Raw genomic sequence first — 27,679 nt, forward strand, 5'->3', positions numbered from 1 at the left:
TAACATCCGTGCCCATCTTCCTCTACCTTATATGTGGGATGCCTGCCACAGCATGGCTTGCCAAGAAGTGCCATGTCCGCACCCGGGACCCGAACCAGCGAAATCCAGGCCGCTGAGAAGCGGAACGTGCGAACTTCACCGCTGTGCCACCAGGCCACCCTGGTTTTTTCTTCTAAGACTGTGCTGCTTAGACTATGAGCTATGGAGTTATGGCGTCTGAGGATTTACCAAGTGGCCAGTGGATTGTGTCTGGGGGTGGCATTTCTGTTACCCTGCGTTGGCCTGCCTGATGAGGAAGGGCAGGCAAGGATGAGTAACTGCAGTGAAATGAGAGTCCCTCCTGAGTCTAAACCGCAACTCATCAGAGTCACTGGGTCCCAAGTCTGTACGTCCGTCTTCCTCTAACAGGCACTCAGGGACTCTCCCTGGTGGATGTTGAGGCTGTCCTGCTCTTGCTGCTCAGCCACCATTGCTTCCTTCTTTGCTTCTGAGGGCTCTCCTTACCGTGACATTTTTTTTCCCCATGGATGGGGTTGGGCACGGAGTGTTTTCAGCTAACCCTGTTTTTTTATTAAATCCCCAAAGGGTAGATTGGCTTGTTTAGTTTTTGAGTCAACTTCTTTGATGATCTGAACACATTCCTAGGTGATTGACCAAGAGGATATGTCAAGAACGACACCATGGATTTCTTTCAAAAGCTTTATCCCCTGCCCACCCTCAGTGTCTCCCAATCACCTCCATCTCCCCTTCCTTCGGGTGAATTTTCTGTAAACCTCCTCCTCCTCAGAGGCTGGGGCCAAGGTGGTTTCTCCTTTTTGAGAGTATCTTTTCTCTCTGGAAGCCTGAGACGCTGCAGTGTAGATCAGGTTCAGGTGGGCGTGAGTGATGATGCAAATCAGATTCTTATCGAAACATGTATAGACTTTCTCTTTTTTGAGCAGATGAAGCAATTTAATTAGAGTTGTCTTCCATTTTGTTTTTGTGGCCATATGTCTTCACATCTTTGTATATCCAAAGACTCCATTAATATTTACATGTGCCTTTGTCTTTCCCGTCAAGATCTAATTGAAACATGAAAGGGAATAAATGCACATGCTATAAAATAAATTTTATATGTTTCATGGGTACTTTAGGGAAATATCAGCAAAACTATGACGTTTCAACAAACATGAAAAAATTTTAGGTGGGAATCTGCATCCCATTCAAAATTTGTGGAAAACTTGTATTCTATGTCTTATATTTTTTCCCAAAAATGGACTTTTACTATATTTGTATTAGTATTAATTATATTATTATTATTATTAATTAATAGAGACAGTCCTTTATACTATAACTGGCTACTTGGGCCTAATAAGCTGCCATGGGAATTGTCCTCCCCTCCCACCTCTGGTACTGCTTGTCATTTCCTTAACCTCCTCCTTTTACTTGTTTCCCCACCAACTACCGTGTGTCAGGAGTGTTTTTGTTTCAAGCAACAAAAAACACTGACTAAAACAAAAAACAATAAAAGTGTATTTTTTTCAAATAAGCCGAGTTTGGAGGTTGTTAGTTTTGGAAAAAAAATAATCGGGTTAATCTGAGCTGCTCTAGCCTTTTCCTTGTGTTTCTCAGGCAGTGGTGATCCCTGGCTCTATGTTGATATTTAAGAGTGAGGCACTGCATGAAAGAGAGCTTGCAGAGCTCTGAGCATCATGGGGGGCTGAAGAAAGGACAGGTGCCCCATTTCTGCCTTTTTATCAGAAAAATGAAAATCTGCCCAGAAGCTCCTTGCAAACTTCTGTGTAAGGTCACATTGGCCAGAATGTGTCACTTGGGTGTGCCACTTGTAAGGGAGGCTGGGGATATGAACTTCTCAGCTTCTTTTGGAGAGAGGACAAAGGAGCCAACTCTGTCTTCCAGAAGCCCCATTCAATACTCTTTCGTTGCTTTTTCTCCTCGCCGCAGGCCTGGTTTATTTCCAGGTTGGCAGTAGCCAGGCGGCAGGTGAAGAAAATGGAATGGAGGGTGAACCTGGACAGTGTTTCTCCATTGTTACCCCTTCATTTTCTCCCCACCCCACAGTATTGGTGACTCCCCCAACCCTCGCCCTGGTTTCATGACAGCAGAACAGCCCTAGAATCTTCTTCGGGCTCTTGCTTCTGTTACCTGAGGAATGCTATCCTGGCCCATGTGGTAACATGAGCAGGAGTCTCCAAATCTGGCTTTTTTCAGAAATGTAGGTGAACCTCACTTCACATCTTTGTATATCCAAAGACTCCATTAATATTCACATGTGCCTTTGTCTTTCCCATCAAGATCTAATTGAAACATGAAAGGGAATAAATAATAGAGAGCTTCTTTACCCTCATGTCCTTAAACTGATGGTTAACAGAAAACCTGTTAGCAAATTCAAACAGATTATATGTGTCAGAAATGCATTCTGTTTCATAGAGGAGCATAAAAGAAAGGAATCCTGGTCAGAAGCAAAAAAATAAGAGCAAAAAATAAAATTTGTACCCTTTGACCTACATCATGTCCCCTCCCCCACCAGCCCCTGGCAACCACCATTCTATTCTCTGTTTCTATGAAATCAGCTTTTTTTTTTTTAGGTTCCAAATATAAGTAATACTATACAGTATTTTTCTTTCTCTGGCTTATTTCACTTAGCGTAATGCCCCCCAGATTCATCCATGTTATTGCAAATGGTAGGATTTCCTTCCTTTTTGTGGCTGAATAATATTCCATTGGGGGTGTGCGTGTTATATATACATCTTCTTTATCCATTTATCCATTGAAGGACATTTAGGTTGTTTCTCTATCTTGGCTATTGTGAATAATGCTACACTGAACATGGGTGCGCAGATATCTCTTTGAGATACTGATTTCGGTTCCTTCTGGTATATACCCAGGAGGAGGATTACTGGATCATATGGTAGTTCAATTTTTAATTTTTTGAGGAAACTCCATATTGTTTTCCATAATGGCTGCATCAATTTACATTCCTACCAACAGTATTTAAGGGTTCCCTTTTCTCCACATCTTTGCCAATACTTATTATCCCCCTTTTTGATAATAGCTGTCCTAATAGGTGTGAGGGTGATATCTCATTGTGGTTTTGATTTGCATTTCCCTGATGATTAGTGATATTGAGGGCCTTTTCATTTACCTATTGGCCATTTGTATGTCTTTGGGAAAATGTCTATTCAGATCCTCTTCCTATTTTTAAGTTGGATTATTTGCTTTTTTGCTTTTGAGTTGTATGAGTTCTTTATATATTTTGGATATTATGGTTTGTGAATACTGTCTCCTATTCTGTAGGTTACCCTTTTTTTTTAAAGATTTTAGTTTTTTTCCCCCTCAAAGCCCCCCAGTACATAGTTGTATATTGTTTGTTGTGGGTCGTTCTAGTTGTGGCATGTGGGATGCTGCCTCAGCATGGCTTGATGAGCAGTGCCATGTCTGCGCCCAGGATTCGAACCAATGAAACCCTGGGCCGCCTGCAGCAGAGCGCACAAACTTAACCACTCGGCCATGGGGCCAGCCCCTGTAGGTTACCTTTTGAAATAAAAAGCAGAAGTTCTGAGGCTCTAACATACAGCATGGTAACTATAGTTAATAATATGGTATAGTATACCTGAAAGTTGCAAGAGTACATCTTAACAATTGTTACTACAAAGGAAAACAAGAGGGGTTAACTCTGTTAACTGTGTGAGGTGATGGATCTGTTAATTATCTTGGTCTTGATAACCATTCTACGATGTATATAGATATCAAATCATCATGATGTACATCTTAAATATATATAATTATATTTATCAAATATTCCTCAATAAAGTTTAAAAAAAGAGTGAAAAGAGAATGAGGAAGGCCATTCTCTGGGACCTGTGGAGGGAATATGGAAGGTGATGGAGTGCTATTTCAGGATGAAGGAAGGTCCTGGATACTTGTAGTAGTGTTATATTGACAAGAAGCACAGCCTTTCCACAGCCTCCTGCCACACTTCTTGCCCCCTTAAATCCTGCCACCCATTTTCCCACTTCTTTAATTCCTGTCTTGGGGCCCACCTTTAGTGACTTGGACCTGAAGCAGTCCCCACTTCCACGGCCTGGGAAGTGAAGGGAAGGGAGACACCTGATTACACAGCAAGTGGGGGAGAAAGATGTGTTCCTCATATCCCAGTGGGACCTTGGTGAGCACATTCCCATAGGAACACTACTGCTAGTGATGATTAAGGTTTACAGTCTGATTAGTGTAGAAATGTTGGATGGAGTTGCAGGAAAATGTCCTGAAAGTTTCCACCAGCAAGCTTGTCATTGAACTTTGGGCACATAACTCATTTAAATGTTGGCACTGCTTATAAGCTAATTCTGCTTCTGTCACTAACACCTGAAAGAGTAGTCTCGCTACTCCCATTTACTCTCATGTGATTTTGTGGGAGGAGTCTGGAAATTTGATGTCAATAGCTGTAGAAGAGTCTTTGCTATGTAGTTAAGTTTGCATATTATTTTTAAAAATCGCAGCTTCAGTGTAGTTGGTAAATTTATTTTATGACACCCGCTCAGAGGTCCAAGTATAGAATTTTTTTCAGAAAGCTTAGATGGAAATATGTTAAAATGAAAATGGCTGGTAATAAAAGAGGTAATAACTCCCTTAACCAAGTCATAGGTCCTAGTGTGTGTCTAATAGTAGCAGATAGGATAGACTAGATTACGATGCAGTAACAAACTACTCAACAATCTCAGTGGCTAATAGCAACATAAGTTTATTGCTCACTCACACCGGATATGACGGACGGGTCATGTCATCTTCACTCTGGGATCTTCGCACTTGGAGCAAACCCTGTCTGGGATCTTGCTCATCTCATGGGAGGAGAGGAGGAGAAAGAAAGAGACGGTGAACAACAAATTGGCTCTTAAAGCTTCCACCTACATTTAACTGACCAAAGCAGGATACATGGCCATGCCGGAGCTCAAAAGGACAGGGATGATAATCCTCCCACAGGAAGGGGCAGTGATTTTTTTTAATTTTTAATTTTTCTTATTTATTTATTTATTTGAGGAAGACTAGCCCTGAGCTAACATGTGTGCCCATCTTCCTCTACTTTATATGTGGGACACCTGCCACAGCATGGCTTGCCAAGCAGTGCCTGGGTCCATGCCTGGGATCCAAACTGGCAAACCCCAGGCCGCCCAAGCGGAATGTGCAAACTTAACTGCCACGCCACTGGGCTTGGGGCAGTGATTATTTTGAACAATAATAGGACCTACTACACTAATATTCTGCCTTTAATCTCAGGTGCATATGGAAACTACAATGTCCAGACGGGTCCTCTCTCCAACCCACATCAATGCTACAGCTTCTGAAACATTCACAGTACTTCAGCAAAGGATGAGAATAGTTGAGGAACAGACCAGTTCTCTGAGGGATGACCTAGTAATGCTGGACTTTGGTGAAAAAAGGTGACATGAAAAATGAATTAGATCTCTATAGGTTGAAGAATTTTGCTTCATTGGTTATTAATAAAGAGTCACAGTGTGGATGGTTTGGCAGGAAAATAGGTATTTACAAAAGAATTGAGAAATAACAGTTTCTATGTGAACATTAATTAGAAAATATTTGCAAGATAAAGAGTTGTCATCCTGTAATAGAGCCAGTACCACTATTCCTCTAGACAGATTTTACAGCATATTAATTAGGTGCACAAACTTTCGTGGCCTGTTCACCTTCAACACTTCATTAAAAACAAACATGTAATTTTTTGTGTAATTAGAAAAAATGTTGGTTATTTTTTAAATCAAAAATAGACTGATATTAGTTAAGGTTAGTTAAGGTGAACATCGAAACTTGATTCATGCCGTTAACATGGTCTTCATTTTCTTTTCCCAGATTTGTTGTAAATTAAAAGTTTTAAGTCTTAAAAAATATTTTATAATTTAGAATGAGGTACTCAGAAAAAGAACTTTTTATGCTTTGTGGTGCTAAAGAAGTTATTGCCATTAAAAGTTGGATTATCAATAGCCTGAGGACTCTGGGTGCTTAAGCAGCCAATATCAAATTCACTGCTGTGATTTTCTTTAAAACTATATGTATGTTTGTCTTTCGTGAAGACCTAAAATTACTATAGGTGGTATCTTAGCACCCATGGAATAAATAACACTTTAGCAGTTAAAGATTAAATATGTACAAATGTTGAGTATGTTGGAACAAAATAGGAACATTTATTACGACCTTGTTTAAAAATTTTCTAAAAATATGTGAATTTATGACCTCCATGCTAACTTTAATCTTAGTTTACCATGATAGAGTTAGCATTTAACGTGTTTTATGTATCACTTGTTTTTATATACAAAAAAAGTTCAGATTAAAGTAATCAACTGTTGAGCCTGCCTTGGTGGACTGGTGGTTAAGATTCGGTGCTCTCACCGCCGAGGCCCAGGTTCGTTTCCAGATCGTGGAACCACACCACCTGTCTGTCAGTTGTCATATAGTGGCGGCAGCTCACATAGGGAACTACAAAACTAGCAACTAGGATACACAACCGTGTAGTGAAGCTTTAAAGACAATAAATAAATAAATACATGAAAATAAACAATCATTAAAATGTCAGTAATGTTTACCCATCCTACACTGGTCTCACCCTCTTAACCTAATAGTGCTCTCTATAGTTACATTGGAGGGGCTAACACATGCTTGTTGACTAGGGAATCTAATTTTTATTCTTAGTAGAAATGTTACATTGACTAGTGGTTAGGATTGCATAATATTGTTATATTGGGATCTTTGTCCAGAGGCCAACTTGAAACGCCAGAGTGTTTAGAAGCATCTGTGAATCAGAACATCGTTAGTCCTATCCAGAATGAAGTACTTTGTTCAGGAAGGACAGATATTTTATGGAAGAACTGTGAGTTTCTGGTAAATCGAATGTGCCATCTGGAAAGCCTCATCCAGTCCTTGAAGATGAACATCTTTCGTCTGCAAACTGAAAAGGATTTGAATCCACAGAAAACAGGTATGGAGAGAAGAGAATCATGAGAATTTGGTCCTGCATGGGTGCTTGATGAGTTTATGATTCTTTTCCTTTCCTGGCCTTCTTTCAACTGCTCGATGCCCCTCCTGCGCTGTCTGGTAGCTTTTCTGAAGGATCGATTAAATACAATACAGGAGGAGCATTCCAAGGACCTGAAGCTGTTGCATCTCGAAGTGACGAATTTGCGCCAGCAGCTAAGAGACGTAAAAGAGGAAGAAGACAAGGCACAAGACGAAGTGCAGAGGTTGACTGCCACGCTGGAGATTGCCTCAGAGACAAAGGTTTGAGTCCAGAGCTCTGAAACGCACATTCACTGTGTGTTAGCTAGAGGAGGCAACAGACCCATAAAGCTCAACTTTAAAAATAGGTGATGTTGATGTGAGGATTCTTTGGATTTGAAATTTATCTACATTGATAACCTAACCCATTGTGTGCTATCAGTAATTGAGTATTTATAGAGCCCTCAGCCTGTACACGTGACCTTGGGGGTCCAGGGATACAAGGTAGAGTCTGTGCTCTTCAAGAGCTTATAGGCTAGCTGGGAGAACAAGGGGTAGCATGAGAAATTGAATAGAGAAAAAATAAGACATAGGAAATGTCAAAGGACAGTAGAGGACAGTAAGTGAATATTGAAGGGTAAGTGTTGTGTATTCAGGTGGGTCGAGAGGGTGTGAATGCCCTGTCTAGAATAGATTAGGGTAGGCCTCAAGAAAGAGAGGACTTGAGCCGAACCTTTAGAAGGCAAAGTAGAAAAGTGAGGACATATTAAGGAGCACACACACTGGCAGCAAAGAATAAAGACTAGGAAAATAAACTAACCGTTTTGTTTCCTTCCACGGGCCAGGCAATATAATAGATGTTCAACATGTTATTTTGTTTAATCTTTGCAAAACTTCATAACCTAGGGTGTTATTGTCCCCATCTTAATGATGAGTACTAAAGCCTAGAGAGAAGTCACTTCTCCAAGATCACACTTCCTGTCTTCTTCTGTAACCCACGTGTGAACCTAGATCTTTCCACTGGGTGCAGTTAGGGGGAAATGCATAAACTAGCCTGACAGGAGTGAGTATTTGTTTGTGGGAAATAAGCTGGAAATTAGCTAGGGATCGCATTATAGAGGATCTCAAAATCAAGAATAGTCAGTAGTTGGGCTTGATCTTATGGGGAGTGATTAAGATTTTTGATAAGGCAGTGACATAATGAAAACAGGAAAACGAATCTGGCAGCAGTGAGAAGAGGAGAAGAGATTGGAGGCAGGGAAACCAATTAGGAATCCATTGCATTATTTGGGGCATGAGCCTTGCTAGGTCTGACCTAGGGTTGTGGCATTTTGAAAGAAACAGGGATGTTCTGTAAAGAAAGACATGCTAGAATATGGTACTGGATAAGGGCCGGAGGTCAGAAAGAGACAAAGATGACTGAGGCTTCACGTCTTGGATTGCAGTGTGATAAATAATAATATAAAAAAGAATAAATAGTGAAAGCTATGTTTTTCATCCTCAATTCCTAAGCATGGATAATATTTGAGGCTAGAAAAAGTACTTAAAAAAACAGGAGTATACACTGTAAGAAAAATTTCTGTCAATTATCAAGTTCTCTGATGATTGAATTTTATGTAGGAAATTAATGTGACTAATCATTTTTTAGGATCTGAAAGGGAAGATGATAGAAGTCATGAATCAAATTAATCAGATAACTTTCTTTTTAAATATCTCATAGTAATAATTACTTCAGACTCAAGATAGGAAGTATTTATAACCATATTCAGAAAGCATTTATAGGTTGCCACAAAAAGGTCTAGATTTGAACGATATAGATAGTTTGTTCCTATCATTCCAGGTTATTTAGAACCTTTTCTCCTTCTACTTTTAGAAGACTGCAGCCATCATTGAAGAGGAACTGAAGACCACAAAACGTAAAATGAACCTTAGAATTCAGGAGGTAAGATAAAAAGATGCTGGAGGGTGGCGCGGTGTTGGAATTGCAGAAGGGAAGTCAAGAAAGTAAATAGAATGAAAAGAAACCTTTGAAGAAGGAAATATGTGACTATATACTAGGAAGGTTTAAAAAATATGCCACATGAAATTCAAGTGAAAGTGCCTGCCTTTATTTGACATTAAGCCTTCTTTTGCCTCAATACGGCCATAAAACCAGAGATAAAAAACATCACTGCTCTCTGAGCCAGGAGGGAGACAGTTACCATAAAATGCATGCGGTTGCCCGTACGCTAGAGTTAAGTGAACACCTTCATACAAAGACCTTTTAAACTAAAGTTGTGTTAAAAATAAAAAGATTTTAATAAGCCTGCTCATCTAATTTTACCTTGAAACCTTCATTTCAGCCTAAGTTTTAGGAGGTAACAGATTGAGAATTGTGACGTAGGTGGCTGCTAAAAGCTGTTGGACTAAAAATTTGCAAGTGAAAACAGTGAAAGAGAAGACTTACTAACTTGATAGACCCTGACAGTAGCCTGAAAGCTCACTCTCCCCTGACGGAGTACGAACTGATGTCAGTCCCAATCAAAAGGGTCAAGTTATGTTTAAAATAGTCTGTTATATGAAACAGGTACATGTACTTTTTAGGAAAATTCTCATGCAAAATTATTTTGTAAATTATGAACTTCAGTGCTTAAGGTGGTAAGTGTAGCTATCTGGAAAATTCTCTTATGTACTTTATTTGCCAGTAATTACTGATAGAAGGATAATTGTTCACAGTTAGAATTTGTTAAGTTTAGCACAGTTTTTATTTTTTAGACATTTTAATAGACTTTTTTTAGAGAAGCTTTAAGTTTATAGAAAAGTTGCATAGAAGACAGAGTTTCTGTAAACCCGCTCTCCCCACCCCCACAGTTTCCCCTATTATTAACATCTTGCATTAGTCTGGTACATTTGTTACATCTGATGAGCCAGTATTGATACATCATAATTAACTGAAGTCCACAGTTTATCTTAAGATTCACTCTTTGTTCATTGCAGTAACATACAGGACAGTTGCACTGCTCTGAAAGTGCTCTGTGCTCCGTGTACTCATCCCTACGCACCCCAGCCCCTGGCAACCGCTGATCTTTTCACTGTCTCTATAGTTTTGTTATATTTGGAGTCATATGGTGTGTAGACTTTTTGGACTGGCTTCTTTCACTTTGCATATGCATTTAAGTTCTTCCGTGTCTTTTCATAGTTTGATAATTCATTTTATTGCTAAATAGCATTCCATTATATGGATGTGCCACAGTTTGTTTATCCATTCACCTATTGAAGAACATCTTGGTTGCTTCTAAGCTTTGGCAGTTATGAAGAAAGCTACTGTAAACATTCATATACAGGTTTTTGAGTGGACATGTTTTCATCTTATTTGGATAAATACATAGGAGCACAATTACTGGATCATATGGTAGGCTTATGTTTAGCTTTGTAAGAAACTGCCAACCTGCCTTATAAAATGGCTGTACCATTTTGCATTCGCATCAGCAATGAATGAGAGTTCCTGTTGCTCCACATCCTCACCAGCGTTTGGTGTCGTCAGTGTTTTGAATTTTTGCCATTCTAGTAGATGTGTAGTGGTATCTTGTTTTAATTTTTAATTCTCTAGTGCAATATGATACTGAACGTCTTTTTATATGTGCATTTGCCATCTGTATATCTTATTTGGTAAGGTGTCTGTTAGATCCTTTGCTCATTTTGTAACTGGGTTGTTTGTTTTCTTATGTTGAGTTTTGAGAGTTCTTTGTATATTTTGGATACCAGTCCTTTATCAAATATCTGTTTTACAAATATTTTTTCCCAGTCTATAGCTTATCCTTTCATTCTTTTAACAATGTCTTTTGCAGAGCAGAAGCTTTTAATTTTAATGAAGTCCAATTTATCAATTTTTTCTTTCAGGGATTATACTTTTGGTGTTATATCTGAAAAGTTGTCAGCAAGATTTTTCTGCCATGTTGTCTTTTAGAAGTTTTATAGTTTTGCATTTTATATTTAGGTCTATGATACATTTTGAATTAATTTTTGTGAAAGATATGAAGTCTGTATCTAGATTCTTTGTGTGTGTGTATATGTTTACTTGTTCCAGCAGCACTTGTTTAAAAGACTATCATTGATTGCCATTTATCACTATTTTTTACTGGAAAAGTCTTAATTCTGAGTGCTGTGATAAAATCTTGGATTTTCATTGAGCTCTATCAAGGACCCACAGAAGGGCTGTCTTAGTCAAAAGGCATCCTGAGGGCAGTGGAGCACTTTGCTAGGGCTGCCATAACAAAGTACCACAGACTAGGTGGCTTAAATGACAGAAATTTATTTCATATTTCTGGAGATGGAAGTCCAAGATCAAGGTGTTGGCGGGTTTGATTTCTCCTGGGGCCTCTCTCCTTGGCTTGCAGATGGCTGTCTTCTCACTGTGTCCTCACATGGTCTTTTCTTTGTGTGCACATCTCTGGGGTCTCCTTGTGTGTCCCAATTTCCTCCTCTTATAAGCACAGTCAGGTTGGATTAGGGCCCACCCTAACAGCCTCACTATAACTTAATCACCTTATTAACAGACCTGTCTCCAAATACAGTCACATTTTGAGATACTGGGGGTTAGGGCCTCAAGATAATAATTTGGGAGGAATACAGTGCCGCCTCTTACAGAGGGCTATACAAAGACAGAATAAATTTAGTCTGTATCTTCCTAAGAGATAAGAAATATGCATATATATAAAATCTAGTTCTGATGAACATAAAATGGATTAACCAATTGCCTTTAATAATGCTTCAGAAATTTGTACCTCAGTAGTATAATTATCAAATAGATTCCCTTTATAAACCACTCAAATTATATCTTAAGCAAATTATACTACATAATTTGATGCAGAGCTTAGAAAAATATATTAAGCTACTCTATATTAAAAAGAAATTATAATCTGATAGTTGTAGTATCAGATTATTATAAAATATAGCCCAAACCAAAAACTATGGCTCATTCTTAAATAAGATTGACTATTTAACTGATCACTGGATGAGGAAGGAATTTCTAAACTCGAAAAGAAGGAACAGAATTATAAGAAGCTCAATAGAGATTTGGCCAAATAAGAATTAAAAATTTGGGGACCGGCTGGGTGGCGTAGCGGTTAAGTTTGTGCACTCTACTTCAGTGGCCTAGAGTTTGCCAGTTTGCATCCCAGACAAAGACGTACACACCACTTATCAAGCCATGCTGTGGTATGCGTCCCACATATAAAGTGGAGGAAGATGGGTATGGATGTGAGCTCAGGGCCAGACTTCCTCAGCAAAAAGAGGACTGGCAGTGGATGTTATCTTAGGACTAATCTTCCTAAAAAAAAAGAAAAATTTGTACATGTAAAAAAAAAAGCTAAACTAATAAAACATAAGACTCAACAAAGAGTTAATAATCTATTTTAAAGAACTTAAAATTGACTAAAAAAAAACAACCAAAAAACCAATGGGCAAAGAATAAGAACTAATAGTTCAGAAAAATGATATAAAGAACTAATAACCACATTAGAAAATGTTTAATCTCACTAGTAACCAAAGAAATGAAAAACTATTAAGATGTTATTTTTCATGTATTAGATTAGCAAAGATTTAAGAAAATAATACATAGTGCAGATGAGATTTATTCAATACTACTGATAGGAGGCTAAAATTGGAAGGAAAATTACAATAAGAATCAAAAGTCTAAAAAGTGATTTTTAGCCTAGTGATTCCTCTTATAGAAATTTATCCTAAGGAAATAACCATAAATGCAGTGAAAGATTTATTCACCAGCATTTTCAACAGGACTGTATTTAGAATAGTGAAAAACTGGAAGAACCTAAGTGTTCAATCCTGGGGGTGTGATTAAGAACCTCATAGAACATTTCCAAAATGGGCTATCTTATAACAGTTTTATGTCAACACGTTTTTCGTCTTTCAACTTTTTAAACATTATAAAATGTATCATCCGTAGAGAAAACATATAAAATATATATGTACAATTTAGAGAAGAGTTATAAAGAGTACTCATGTCATCTTCATCAGGGCTTAAAAACAGAATTTCTTTCAATTTAACATCACTTAATAAAAGGAATAGCATTCTGCAATTCCCCTTTAAGTTAGCAAGGATCTCTTTACCTCATGATAAAAAGACTCTTTCTTTTTTATATCTTTATCTGACTCACTTTATAGTTATTTATTGAGAGAAGTGAGGTCAGTGTACCCCAATTCTGGACTGTCGGTTTTGTCTGCTGTTTAGTTACTTCATTATTTGTTTAGACCTTTAAATTCCAAGACAGAATTGAAACAACCTTCAGGGGTATGTTTATAATACTATGAGATAAAAAAATATATAGACAAATCAAAATATAGGAAAATAGGAGTTAAAAAGTAAAACCAGAACATACAGAAATACAGAGAGTAAATACACAGAGATACAATATTAGTGTTTTCAAACTTCTTTTTGACAGCAATCCAATATACCACGTATAGTTTTTATTGCAACACTATATACACGTTCACAAACGTATCACAAAGCATTACTTCCCCTTCCTTATTACTTGCTATATGCGCTGATATTTTCTGTGTATTCTTTTTTTCCTTTTTGAAGTGCGGCTTGCAACTTACTAATGGATCTTGATCTGCAATTTGGAAAACAGACTTAGAAAATAGGAAGACCAGGGCAACAAATCTGACTCTACATTTCTTAGAAGGTTATCCGTTAGGGAGAAACAAGAGCATGTTTCTGAGCAGTCATAAACGAATGAAGAATGTGTGGGGGTGAGAGGGCAGGTCTGGTAAACTTTCCATGGTGGCTTTGATCTTTGTTAAACTGCTGTGATGTTCTCTTGGTCTTGCCTAACTGCACTGTTGCTCTGTAGCTAAGGAGACAGCTGTCTCAGGAGAAGCACCTAAGGGAATGTCTTGAGAAATCTGGATCAGCCATGCTACTCAAAATACAGGAAATGGGATCAACAGTGGAGGTGGAACGGAAACAGGTAGAGAGATTTTTCCCTCCTTGTTTGTGATGGAAAAGTGAAACCTAAAGAGAAAAGCTGCTATTTTACCTATGAGCCTATTGTTTTGCAAATTTCCTCTAGATTTATTAAATTATTTACTTTTCTTTAGTAATCTTCTGCTAACATTCTTACTACAGTTTAGGACTCTGATGTCATTCAGTCCAGTACTCTTAATTTATGAGTGAGGGAGCTCAGGACCAGAGGGGTTAATTTGCCTCAGGCTTTATCGAGGTGAGTGACCGCTTAGCTCCTGGGACAGTATCCTTCCCCCTGCACCATATAATCTCTGTGACAGGAACTGATTTTGGAAGGCATTGCCCTGGTTTCGTGTTGTATGTATGTGATGTGGCTAGAAAATAAAGATTAAACTGAGCTAACACTTGAAGCAAAGAATGCCAATAAGTAAAATAACCAGGAATGTTTTTTACGTGGCTATTTTCAATTCTCATTATTATTTCAGCATAATATTTTTGCCTTCATCATAGTTATTTGACGTACATACATGTAATTTAGAATATTTTAAATTCTAACTACCCAAGGCAATTAGTTCCAAATCCTAATATCTGTAATTAGATTACATAATCTTTATTATTTTAACCAATGACTATTGGTCACTTTAGAATCATAAAAAGGATTCTATGTAGGGAGTTGGTAAACAATCGTTTATTGCTCTAACCTGCACTGCTAGTATTGTAGCCACTAGCCACATATGGCTATTTAAATTTAAATTAGTTAAAATTAAATAAAATTAAAGATTCGATTTCCCACTCTCTCAGGCCACATTTCAAGTGCTCAGCAGTCACTGTGACTGGTGACGGCTCTGTTGCTGTGTTGGAGAGCACACAGGAAGCTCTGTGGACAGCTTTGCTCTCAGACACTGCACCCTGTTGAGACTGTAACAGACATAAACTCCCCTTCTCCGCCAGTGATCTTAAGATTGGAAAACCTGCCTTGCATGTGGTGCTATAAGGTAGTTTTTTAGAAATCTACCTTACAGAAAAGGAGTTTTTCTTTTCAGGTTCAAATTTTGCAGCAAAACTGTATTGGCCTACGCAATTCTATACAGACTACCCAAGAACTGCTGGCACAGGAGCAACGAAGAAAAGGAGAGCTGGAGACTGCTACCTCGCAGCTCAAGTCTGATCTAAGTATGAAAATAGATGCTACAAATACACTTTTGTTAGTTTTTCGAGATTTCATGCAAAAACTCTTAAGATCTCAAATTCTTGAAGTGTTACTGGTATTTTCTGCAGACCTAAATGCAGAAAATTGCTGATTTCCTTTTCATATGTGACATTGAGGGAAAAAAAGAGAATGTTGGTAATAAAATAGAATTTGACCCTCTTAATTGTAAACTGTTCTTTATTTAGATTTTTTTCCAGGTTTATTTAAGTGTTTGTGGACTTGAGAACATTTGATTTCTAGGACTCTAGATTGATTATTGGATAATAGAATGTTAATAAGGAAATAAGGCTGTTAATCCTTTCTAACCTACCGATCCTAACTGTTAGATCGTGTCAGACTCTTCATTCTCCAGGGTACCAATCTATTTTGCTTAACCTGTATTTGTAGAAATGGATGGTTGTAAGGTACCTTAGAGCTTAGATTAATCTCATTTTACAGATGAGTAGAGTCCTTAGAGGTGACAGAGCTAGGAAATGGAAGAGTCTAGACTTGAATTCTAAGTTTCTCAGAGTCATGCTTTCTGCAGCCCATCAGCCCTTATCATATTACTCTTGTTAATGTGTAATTGTAAAGCGGTTTTCGGATAGTCTCAATTATGGAGATCACAAAGAATTACAGCGCAGTGCCTCACACATGAATAACACTTCATAGTTTACATAGAGCTTTCACATAAATGAGCTCGTGTAACACACCCAACTATCTGTACTGCCCAAAGTTACAAAATGAATACGTGGCGAAGAGGGGCCTGAACCTGGATCTTCCAACTCCAAGCCCAGTGTTCTTGCCAGTGTGCCTTCTCTGCTGTCTGGCTGTGGTGAGGGCAGGGAATACCAAAAGGGAAATGAAAACTATAAAAAACATGGAGCAAAGAGAAATCCATTCAATGTTTTGACTTACTGCTTTTAGCAGAAAGTACTCTTTTTCTGGCTGGTTGTTGAGTAGTGAATTATTCTGTGAGATTCTCACTGATAATGCCCCAAGATAATTTTCTGTCTCCCTGTAATTGCATGGCTACAAAAATACATGCTACCTGTTATGGGGTTGCCACATTATCTCGTTTGAGCCTTACAACAACCTTGTGAGAAAGGTAAGAAAATATACCCTATTCTACAGAAGATTAAAAAGATCTGTATCCAAGGACCCACAGCAAGTAGGATAGCTGGGGCTAAACCACTGATCTTTTTATTATAATAATTGTCCTTCTGATTAAGTGATTTTTTAAAATGTTACTTTCTCAATGGATTAATGCTTTATTTTTGAATTTTGTAAAGACTATATGGAAGACCATTTAAAAAAAATGAAGATTAAAGGAACAGTAATTCAAACTAACATGAGGAAAAGGAAGCCTGTCTGAGTACCAACTATATGCTTCATATTGAATAATAGACTCTTTACATGCATGCAATTTTATTACTTTAAGGTACAAATAGTTATGCTAACTAGATTACTAAAAGGAATGCCTTTAGATATTTGCTTCAATGAATTTAAAAATGAAATTGTTTATTAACAATTGTTTATTGTGTTTATTAACAATAAACATTTATATATATATATGCACACACACACGTATATACTAATTAAGGGGATTAACTTGTTCTCCCAAGTAAGACAAACACTCCCCTTCCTTTTTTTTTTTTTTTCTCCTCCCCAAAGCCCCCCAGTATATAGTTGTATATTCTTCGTTGGGGGTCCTTCTAGTTGTGGCATGTGGGACGCTGCCTCAGCGTGGTTTGATGAGCAGTGCCATGTCCGCGCCCAGCGTTCAAACCAACGAAACACTGGGCCACCCTCAGCGGAGTGCGCGAACTTAACCACTCGGCCACAGGGCCAGCCCCTCCCCTTTCATTCTTACTTTGATTGGTGGAATTTCCAAAATAGATCATATAGTTGATCTTTTCGATCCTTCACATATTTTAAATTAGAATTTACTCTAATGGAATGAATCTTGGACTCATAAATGTTCAAAAAGTATAGTTTTTCTGAGTATGTCCTATATAAAATGTGAGTTTTTATTTGTTTTGTGATTTTTCTGGCTTTAGAACATTTAAGTGAAAGAAAACTAAAAAGTCTTTATGCATTTTCTATGAAGCCAAAACATTATTCTCAGAAAAGTTTACATCTTTTGGCTACTTGTATACAATGCCAAACTGTTCCCCTATTTCTGTCTTTGGTTTTATTTTCACTGTATATACCCTCTGAGTTGTTTCAGATCTTTTTTTTCTACACAAAATCATCCTCCTGAGCTCCAGATGGTGTCTTACTGCCTACTAAACATCTATATTTGGATGCCTTGCAGATACCTCAAAACACATGATGAAAACTTAAGTATTGCCATCGTTCTTACTCATTCTTTGCCCCAAACCTGCTCCTTGCCCTGTATTCCCTATTTAATTGAAGAGTCCGCTATGCACGCCACTGCCTGTCTGAACACTAGATATTTTCCTTGACTCATTTACGGCCTTTACCCCACCGGTCAGTCAGCCACCAAGTCCTGACAGTTCTTGCTGTTCGTTATTTCCCCAGTCTGCTTTTCCTCTGCATCCCTACTGTCTTTACCTTAGAGCCCACTCTCGTCGTTTTTCACTTGGGTAACTGCAGCAGCTGCTAAACTGATCGCCCTGTCTGTGCCGAGCCTGTTAGAGTGAGCTCTCCAAGGAAACGCTTTGGATTGTGTGCCGCTCGGCTTAAAATCCCTCAGAGGCTCATCATCATCTGTGCGTGGAGTAACATGTGACCTCGTCTACCATCGCACATGACTAGGGACTAGTTCTTGATAATTCCATGACTTAGTTTCCAGTCTATGAAAATATGATAGAAATGCGTTCTCCTTATTTCTGCAAAATACAGACTAAAAAAAAAAAAATCAAAGCTTCTCAGGGAAAAACATACCATGTGATTTCAGTGTAATTGTAGTAAGTTGTTATTATCATACTTATGTGGACTTTTTGTTTTTAGTTTCTAGAGATGACCTCATTTCCAAGTTGGTTGAAGAAAATAAGGTAAGTTTTGAGGTTGTGGAGTATAGCGGTGTTCTTTCCTCTCTTCACTAAGTAATGCTTCCTCACTCACGGTGGTTTACTGGCCTTCTGATTCTCCTAAAATCTTTATTTCAAAAAATTTTCAGTGTAAATGAGTTATATATTCAGAACTGTTGTTAACTGGATATTAGGAAATAAATCATTTCATGCAGGTTGTTATAGTTTGAAAAGGGTGAATTGGCAAAAATAATGAGACATTTGCATTTTATGCCTATTGCAAACTAATTGTTATAAAGAAGCTTTTTTATGAAATGTAAGAAATATTAACTACTTTTTGGTGGTGATGGTTGTACAACAATGTGAATGTACTTAATGCCACTGCACTTAACACTGAAAACTTTTGTGTACTGTACACTTAAAAATTGTAAAAATGGTAAATTTTATGTTATGTATATTTTACTATAATAAAAAATAAAGAAATATTGCTACTTTATATCTTAATACATGTCTAAATCAATCTCAACGTGTAGCTTCTGTTTAGGGTAAGTTTTCTGGATTCTCGCTCATCCTGTGTTATGTGATTTACCGTTCTTGAGATGCTTCTCTTGGGAAAAGAGAAGAGTGGTTCTCTCTCTGTGTGGAGAGGACTTACACTTGGTCCTTCCCCATTTGACTGAGTACCTGTTAGGGAAAGCCCAGCCCACAACTCACATCCCTATCACCTTTTTCTCATCTCAAAGAGAACTAGCTATTTTTTTCACAGAGCAAAGGCACTTTCTTCTGCTCCACCCCCAGGCACTCCTTGATGAAAAGATCTTCACCTACTTGTAACTTTAAAAGATCCTTGAATGTGTTTCTTTGAAATCACAAGATCTTACTGTTAATAGGAAAAACTGTGTATGTAGTATAAACCAACAAATATTTCATCTTGGAGAGTAGAACTTTCTTGACATAAAGATACTAGATAAATAGGTTATGATTTTAGGCAAATTATTTCTAGTTGGAATTCCAATATGAGAAATATTTAAAAACAGTTTTGATAAATAATTTATAAATAAGGAGAAGTTTGAAAGTTGAAGATATCAAAATTATAAAAAATTCTTTATAAGACACTTATCTATGTATATCATTAGAACTTGAATTTGTACTGTCCAAAATACAGAACAAGTATTTTGATAGAGATACATGTTATAGCTCTTAGAGAAGTTCTTTTTTTCTCCTATAGAATGTGAGGATGTCTTTCAATAAGGAACACGAAGAAAATGCATATTTGAGGTCTGAAATAGTATCCCTTCGTGAAGCATCAGAAAAAGCACAGGTAAATCTTCCCATTTCTCTAGTTTTTAGATGTTTAATTTTGTTCAATTAAAGAACCAAGAACCAGGATTAATCTTGATTATATAAATTCATACCATCACCATCATCCCTATTTTTCATTTCCATATGATTTACTTCTTCTGTGAAACATGATCAAATTAACTGCATTTCTCATTTTGCTCTCCAAATTCCTGTGACACATAAGCATACGAGATGTGCTGCTAAATCATGCTCTAGTTTACACTTTGCCTTTGTTTGCTTTCTCATTTATTCATTAAATATACACCTTTTGTTTCCCGCATGAACTTCTAAGCAGTTCAATGCCAAGGGGTATGTCTCATATTTCTTTGCATCTTATATAGCAAATAGCACAGTAGGAATCTAATAAATCCTTGCTGGATTATGCGTAATTTTCTGTGGGATGGCAGTTTCCAAATTTAGCTGATGTTTTATATAAATATGCATGTATATAAAGAAGAGCCATCAACTATGCAGGCAAACAAGTTATTTCTCATAGGGCCCAATGAAACAGTATTGATCACTTAAATGAACTTTTTGTTAGTACAATTTGATTACTTCAAGGTTAGGATCATAGTAGCTGTACTCTGTTTATGATAAAGAAAATACAAAATAAATGTGTTCTTCTGTAAAATAATAACAACAATAACTGTTACTACCCTTACTGTACTCATAGTAGTTAACATTTACTGAACCCGTTCTGCTTTCTAGGTACAATGCTAAGCACCTGGGGTTATTAACAAATTGTAATCCTTGCAATTAATACTACTATAGAAACTATTATTATTCCCAGTTTAAAGATAAGAAAGTGATATACAGAGAGGTTTAATAACATAGCTAATAAGTGACAGAGTTGGAATTTGAGCTCAGGCAATCTGGCTCCAAAGAAAATTAACTATTTCTTTTCAAGGAGCAAGAGTTCTCCTCTGTCTCACCCCCAGGTATTCCTTGATGAATAGTTTATAATCTAATTATAACTTTAAGATGCCTCTGAATGTGTTCCTATCTACTGTACTATACACACCACTTATGATAGTTTCCGGATAATCTATCATTTATGTTTCATTTCTTTTTACTGTTTTTTTGAGTGTGTTTTCTATTGATCCTTCAGAGTTATTTCGCCCCATCTTTGAAGAACTTGTTCATTAAAACGTAAGATCCTTGCCAAATATATTTGGCAAAAATAACTGGTAATTAAGATAAATATTTTCCACAGGAATACAAATTTCAAGATATCAAAAGGACAAGAGAATTATAAACTAACTACAAGTATGATAGATCTGTTTGCAGAAAAGATTTTGTTTTATTTTGGAAGATTAATCTTGTAAAATGGCACAATAATCTATATTTTGCTTTTGTAAATACAGTAATTGGTGATGGAGGAGCTTAGATATTTTCTGTTATCGGCTAAACAATTCTGAATACTCATTATCCAATTTAGGGAATGGATTTCTATAATATTGGCTGGGCATTTAGATTGTAAATTCCGTTCTGTCTTGCTCTAATTGATCAGTGTTCAAAATTGTGAAGAATGGGTCAGTAAACTGCCAAGTGCTGCAGTTGTTCCACCAAATCAACAAATTTCCCCCTTTTAATATAAAATTATTCAGAGTGTTGTCTCCAAATATTTGAAAGTATTTTATAAATTAATGAAATAACAATTAGGTTAAATACATTAGGTTCTCATATATAGTGAAATACTCTGTAATCGTTAGAAATAATGATCCATAAGTAAAAATAATTATTTATTGGAGTGGTCTAAGACTTACTACGTATGTTGTCTTAGGTTTTGAATGACCATCTGACTAGAAAGTGTTCAGAGCTGAACAGCATGCTGCAGACTGCTAGTACGGAAAATGCCAGAATCATTGCTGACCATCAAGCCCTTCTGCAGGTAGTCATTGTTAACACTCGTCAATTTCTGATAGAATCAGTAGGAAGCCTCCTTGTCTAAGAGATCAGGAAATGCAAATGGCCAACTGGATAAATAAAATATTTTAACAATTAATTCCAAGAAATTTTACTGAATTATTTTATTTTTTGATTAGTGGTTTTCACTTTTCATCAGAGGGGTCATTTGGCTTTACTTTTTTTGTTTTTAAAGATTTTATTTTTCCGGGGCTGGCTCCGTGGCTGAGTGGTTAAGTTCATGCACTCCGCTGCAGCGGCCCAGGGTTTGGATCCTGGGCGTGGACATGGCACCGCTCGTCAGGCCACGTTGAGGTGGCGTCCCACATCCCACAACTAGAAGGACCTGCAACTAAGATATACAACTATGTACAGGGAGGTTTGGGGAGATAAAGCAGGAAAAAAAAAAAAAAAGATTGGCAACGGTTGTTAGCTCAGGTGCCAATCTTTAAAAAAAAAAAAAGAAGATTTTATTTTTCCTTTTTCTCCCCAAAGCCCCCTGGTATATGGTTGTATAATTTTAGTTGTGGGTCCTTCTCATTGTGGCACATGGGACACCGCCTTAACGTGGCTTGATGAGCAGTGCCATGTCTGCACCCAGGATCTGAACCAGCGAAACTCCAGGCCACCAAAGCGGAGTGTGCGAACCCAACCACTCGGCCACGGGGCCGGCCCATGGCTTTACTTTCTTAATGGTTTCTTCTCAAATATCATTACTTAGGAAAAGTAATTACTTGTGCCATTATTTGTAGAATCATGGAGAACACTTATGTCTGACCCTGAAGTACTGACCTCTTCCTCAAACACTTGTGCTTTCCCATTTTGCTTATGCTGTTCCCTCTGCTGAGAACAGTCTTTACTTCAACTATTTGAAATTCTACTCATTCTTTAACTCTCACTTTCATCAAGAAGCTTGATCACTCCAACCAGAAAGGATCAGTTTTCTCAACTTCTACTCCTCGAACACTAAACAGATTGTAATATTAATAGCTCTCTCTCTCTCTTTTTTTTGAGCATACTTACTATATGCCAAGCATGCTAAGGATTTTACTTATGTTACCTCCTTTAATACTAGCAGCCATTATGTAAAGGGATATTTATTATCCTCATTTTATAGATAACAAAAATGAGGTTTAGCAAAATCAACCAACTTGCCTGAAATCACTTAGCTAGTAAGTGGTAGAGCCGGATTTAAACCTAAGTCTGACTCCAGACTCAGTGTGTTTTTTTTTGAGGAAAATTAGCCCTGAGCTAACTACTGCCAAGCCTCCACTTTTTGATGAGGAAGACTGGCCCTGAGCTAACATCCACGCCCATCTTCCTCTGCTTTATACGTGGGACGCCTACCACAGCATGGCTTCTGCCAAGCGGTGCCATGTCCACACCCGGGATCCAAACCGGCGAAACCCAGGCCGCCGAGAAGCAGAACCTGTGAACTTAACTGCTGCACCACTGGGGGGCCCCACAGACTCAGTGTTTTTAATCATTATGCTATGTTGCCTCTCTGTTCTGCATTCTATAGTAGTAATTATGTGCATGGCTCCTTCCTTTGTTACACTGTGAACTTCCTAGAAGCAAGGACAGTGCCTTGTATATCTTTGTTATTACCCATAGTACTAAGTATGTTTTGCACATAATAGGTACTCAATAACTATCTTTCATTAACTCAGCAAACATTTAGTGTTTGCCCCATTCAGGTATGATGCTAGATCTAGATAGGATTAAATAAGTGAACGAGACAAAATTCTTACTTTCATGGGACTTAGTTTAGTAGAGTGAATAATATGACTTATATATGTAACAGTGTCACAACATTTTAAAACTTCAGAATATTACACAAGTGAGATCCCATTTTACCAAGTGTGAAGGTGTGTATGTTTGCCTTGCAATCAAATATGGTTAAAAGTATTTTAAAATATGTTTACAAAAGTAATTAATATGTACTGTATTTGCAAAAGCTTTATAAATGGAAGATAGAGGGGGTGTGTATAAAAAAATGTGATGTTTTGATAATTCCAAAATGGTGAGCCAGAGAAAATAAATTGTGCAAAACAGTTGTAGTACTTGTGCTGTAACAGTATCTGAGTGCAATTTCAGATATTCTCAAAAGAGTCCTCGCAGACTCTTAAACATCATCATCCTGGCGGGTGGGCTTATCTGGAAGATGTGAGGGGAGATAGAGGTGGAGGGATCTTTTCACTTTGTGCATTGATATTGTTTTACTTTTTAAAATAAAGTATGTATCATAGTGAAATTTTAAAGTACCAAAAATATTCTTCATATAATTTTATACCTAAAAATATGTTCGTGTTAGGAGTTTTGTAAATTTTGTAGCAAGCTGAGTAACTAATTGTTGTGCATCTTGATTGGTGAGCAGTAGAGCTATCAAATGATAGAATGGTGGTCAAATCAGGGTGGGGACAAAAAGAAAGCTGGGCATTAAATTCTTTTAAAAAGAGGTTTTATTTATATAAATAAAATTTGTCTTTTGTAAGCTAATTCAGTGTCTTTGATCAGTTATTTTGAGTGATAGTCTGTCAAATGACTTTCTGGCATCTTATCTTTTAATATTACTTATAATACTCAGGTAGAGCAGAAAATGATGACACAGACGTTTCAAGAACAGAACTTACTGCTGGATGCAGCCCACGCCAGTATCACAAGTGAGCTTCAGACTGTTCAGAATGAGAAAACCCAGCTCCAAGCACATCTGTAAGTAGATGGTGTGCAACTTCTCATGCAGCTTTTGTTCTTGCACGTGTATTTCTTATCTTTAATGAAAATGTTTAGTTCTGCATTTGCTGGGTCAGCCACAAAAATAAAGACTGCCCTCAAGGAACTAGTTTTGTTAGAACGTTTTGGTTAACTGCTCTCAGGCAGGAGATAGGTTCTATAAGAACATTTCGTCCTTCTGTTGAAGAAGAACTCGCATTTAGCTTTCCTCCCTCCTTGTTCTCGTCCTGCAGGGACCATTTAATCCTTGAACACAACCAATGTATCCAGAAAGCACAGGATGCTGAGAAGAGGACAGCTACGCAAAAAGAGCTGCTAGAATCAACTATTGCAAGATTGCGAGGAGAATTGGAAGCATCCGTGCAAGAGAAGTCGTCTCTGCTAGAGGAGAAAGAAAGACTTCAGAGAGAGGTAGATAGAGGAAGATTTATGTTACCTCCTGGTTGGGGTGGTGATCTTGTTTTAAAATTGTGTTTTAAATGCGAAAGACAAGGAAAGAAATACAACCCAGATGCAGTTTGTCTGAGTTGCCCATTAAAGAAATCTTTAGGTGGCAAATCTATGTCTTTGAGCATGTGAAGTAGTCTGTTCCAAATGGTGTACCCTTATACAGCACTAGTGAGTGTTAACTAATAGTTCACACATCCTCGTGTTAGGTAAGGAGTCAGATTTTAAAAAGTGATTTCCCCTGAAGGAGTGGAACAGTGTAGGTTAAGGGGGAACAGCCCTGTCTTCTCAGTTAGGAGGGAACCAGCAGAGTCTGACATGCAGACGTATCTTTCTAATTTCAGGGCTGTTTGTGAAGTTTGCTCTGCCTCAGAGACTCCCTGAGTGGCCCCTTTTCTGAGAGGATGTGCTATCTCTGCAGTGTAGGTATTAACTGACATGCAGGGTGTGTCTGCTATAATAGAGCCTGTCAGCTGCTTTAAAATTGACCCGTTTCTTCTTTTCCCCTCCTTGGGCAGATTCATAAAACAGACAAAGAAACAGCACAAGAAAAATGCAGTTTGGAAAAGGAATTAGCCCAAAACAAGGTATTCCACATTTTATTTGTTGTTATTTTGCTACATTTCATTTCCTTCTGTGTCACTGCCTCCTGTATCAGCTTATCTTAGTGAGGAGACAGCTCCTTTTCTTGAATACCTGGATGTGGGAGAATAGAGAAGCCGAGAAGCTGGGTGCGGTTCAGAGCGCTCAAGTCACTGCAGCGTAGGCTGCTTCTGGGGAGCGTTCGCTTGTCTGAACATCTGGTGTTGGCCAGTGAGGCACTACTGCCCCTGGCCCTAGGCGCCACTGCAGTTCAGCCAGGAAGTCCCCTGAGAGTGAGCTAATGCGCCTGTGGGAGGCAGAGGGATGATTGCTGACTGCTGATGCAGTTTTTTTTTTAAACAAAGCTAAGTCAGGGTTCCTATGTACCTATTAGCACCTGCCACTTTACTTGCCAGGTACCTTTTCTGGGTTCTAAAAAGGTGGAATGGCTACGTGTTTCTCTAGCAACCCTTATTAAAATAAAACAAAGAACAATCTTTAAAACATTGCTGTTTGTATTTCAAAATTTGAAGAGAGTAGAGAGTCTGTACCACTGTCATCTAGAGAATATATCTCAAGCATCAGGGAGTGTTAGCCTGTCCCAGACAACAAATCCAGCAACAGGTATCAGAGTCTTCGAGCCGCGACTGTTCCTTGGCTTCTGGCTCAACTAAATAGCATTCGTATTACCATATACATGTGAACTGTCAATGTAAGGATCTGAGAGAGAAGAAGAGTTCACTTCTCAGCCTGGGCTCAAATACAGGTCACCGAGCTGGCAGGTGCCTTCTGTGGTTTGGTCATTCACATCTAGAGATTTGAAAATAGTCCACCCTAAACGTCTTTAAATAAAGCTGATTTCCTGTGGCAAGGACTTTGCTGGTGTCAATTTGACCTCAAATATGCTTTTTAAAATTTGGAAAACTGGTGGATACCATTAAATTCATTAATGCTATTTGTTTAAAAATGTTAGTGAATGTTACATGGCTAAGGCAAATGATATGTGTCTGTGATTAAAACATAGAGTTATTATTTTGCTTGTCTGATTTCATTTGAGTTAATGTAGGCTGAGTGTATGTTCAGGGGGCTGACATATACTTGCTCTGTAGAGAGGTTCTGGTTGGCCAAATGATAATGCTTATACAGGGTCCCATTTTTTGGTCTAACTTGATATTTTTTAAATGTGTATTCATTGTAAAGCTATGTTTTTTTTAAAGTCAGTTTTATTGGATTGTAATTTACGTACTGAAATTTGCCCTTTTTTTAGTGTGCACTTCTGTGAGTTTTGACAAACACATACAATCAGGTAACCACCACCACAATTGAAATATAGAACATTTCTATCACCCTGGAAAGTTAGTTCCCTTGTGCTCCTTAGTAATCAACCTCTTCCTCTACCCCCATCCCCTGGCAACCACTGATCTGTTTTTCTGCCCCTGTAGTTATATCTTTTCCAGCATATCATGTAAATGGAATCACACAATATGTAGCATTTTAAGTCTGGCTTCTTTTATTTAGCATAAGCCATTTGAGATTCATCCATGTTGTTGTATGTATCAGGAGTTTGTGTTCAATTATATAGATATATCACAGTTCCCTTTTTTTAATATCATTGACATACAATATCCTATTAGTTTCAGGTGTGCATCATAGTGATACAATATTTATATACATTGTGAAATGATTACCACGATAAGTAGTTAACACCTGTCGGCATACAAAGTTATTATAATATTATTGACAATATTCTCTATGTTCTACATTACATCCCATGATTTATTTATTTTATAACTGGGAACTTGTATCTCTTAATCCCCTGCACCCATTTTACCTCCCTACCTCTGGGAACCACGAGTTTGCTTCCTCTATCTGTGAACGTGTTTCTGTTTTGTTTTGTTTGTTTTTTCAGTATCACAGTTTCTCTACCCATTTGCCAATTGAAGGACATTTGGGTTGTTTCCAGATTTGGGCAATTATGAATGAAGCCTGTATAAATATTCACATATGAATATATATTTTTTATTTCTCTGGTGTAAATATCAGGAGTTGGATTTCTGACATAGTAACAAACTGTTCAACTATTTTCCAAGGGATCTGTTTTCCGAAAGATTCTCCAAAGCATCTTGTGTTCCCACCAGTAATATATATATAAGAGTTCCAGTTTCTTTACATTCTCACCAGCACTTGGTATTGTTGGTTCCTTTAGTTTCAGCCAGTCTAACTAGTGTGTAGTGGTATATCATTGTGGCTATAATTTGCATTTCTCCAATGACTAATAATATCAAGCATCTTTTCATTTATTTATTTGCCATCCACGTCTTGAAATGTCTCTTCAAATATTTTAACCATTATTAATTCAGTTGTTTGTTTTCTTTTTACTTTTTTTTGAGGAAGATTAGCCCTGAGCTAACATCTGCTGCCAATCCTCCTCTTTTTTGCTGAGGAAAACTGGCCCTGAGCTAACATCCATGCCCATCTTCCTCTACTTTATATGTGGGACGCCTGCCACAGCATGGC

The 27,679-nt window shown here is 37.6% G+C and overlaps 1 protein-coding gene across 3 annotated transcripts in view; it reads left to right on the forward strand.

Moving 5' to 3' along the window:
* Positions 1 to 27,679, forward strand: part of CCDC150 (coiled-coil domain containing 150) — a 67,982-nt gene that overhangs the window by 2,678 nt on the left and 37,625 nt on the right. For 2 of the 3 annotated variants that reach the window (XM_014845954.3, XM_014845955.3), the window contains exons 2-13: positions 5,275 to 5,438; positions 6,768 to 6,988; positions 7,109 to 7,287; positions 8,879 to 8,947; positions 13,857 to 13,973; positions 15,013 to 15,142; positions 18,135 to 18,178; positions 19,383 to 19,475; positions 21,279 to 21,386; positions 23,988 to 24,112; positions 24,367 to 24,544; positions 25,099 to 25,167. In XM_014845954.3, coding sequence (XP_014701440.3) covers positions 5,275 to 5,438; positions 6,768 to 6,988; positions 7,109 to 7,287; positions 8,879 to 8,947; positions 13,857 to 13,973; positions 15,013 to 15,142; positions 18,135 to 18,178; positions 19,383 to 19,475; positions 21,279 to 21,386; positions 23,988 to 24,112; positions 24,367 to 24,544; positions 25,099 to 25,167 — 1,497 coding nt within the window. Of the gene's footprint in view, positions 1 to 5,274; positions 5,439 to 6,767; positions 6,989 to 7,108; positions 7,288 to 8,878; positions 8,948 to 13,856; positions 13,974 to 15,012; positions 15,143 to 18,134; positions 18,179 to 19,382; positions 19,476 to 21,278; positions 21,387 to 23,987; positions 24,113 to 24,366; positions 24,545 to 25,098; positions 25,168 to 27,679 lie in introns of those variants that run through there. The other variant, XM_044768529.2, reaches the window with a different exon arrangement.

The sequence above is a fragment of the Equus asinus genome, chromosome 4, assembly GCF_041296235.1.
Source record: "Equus asinus isolate D_3611 breed Donkey chromosome 4, EquAss-T2T_v2, whole genome shotgun sequence".
Lineage (NCBI taxonomy): Eukaryota > Metazoa > Chordata > Mammalia > Perissodactyla > Equidae > Equus > Equus asinus.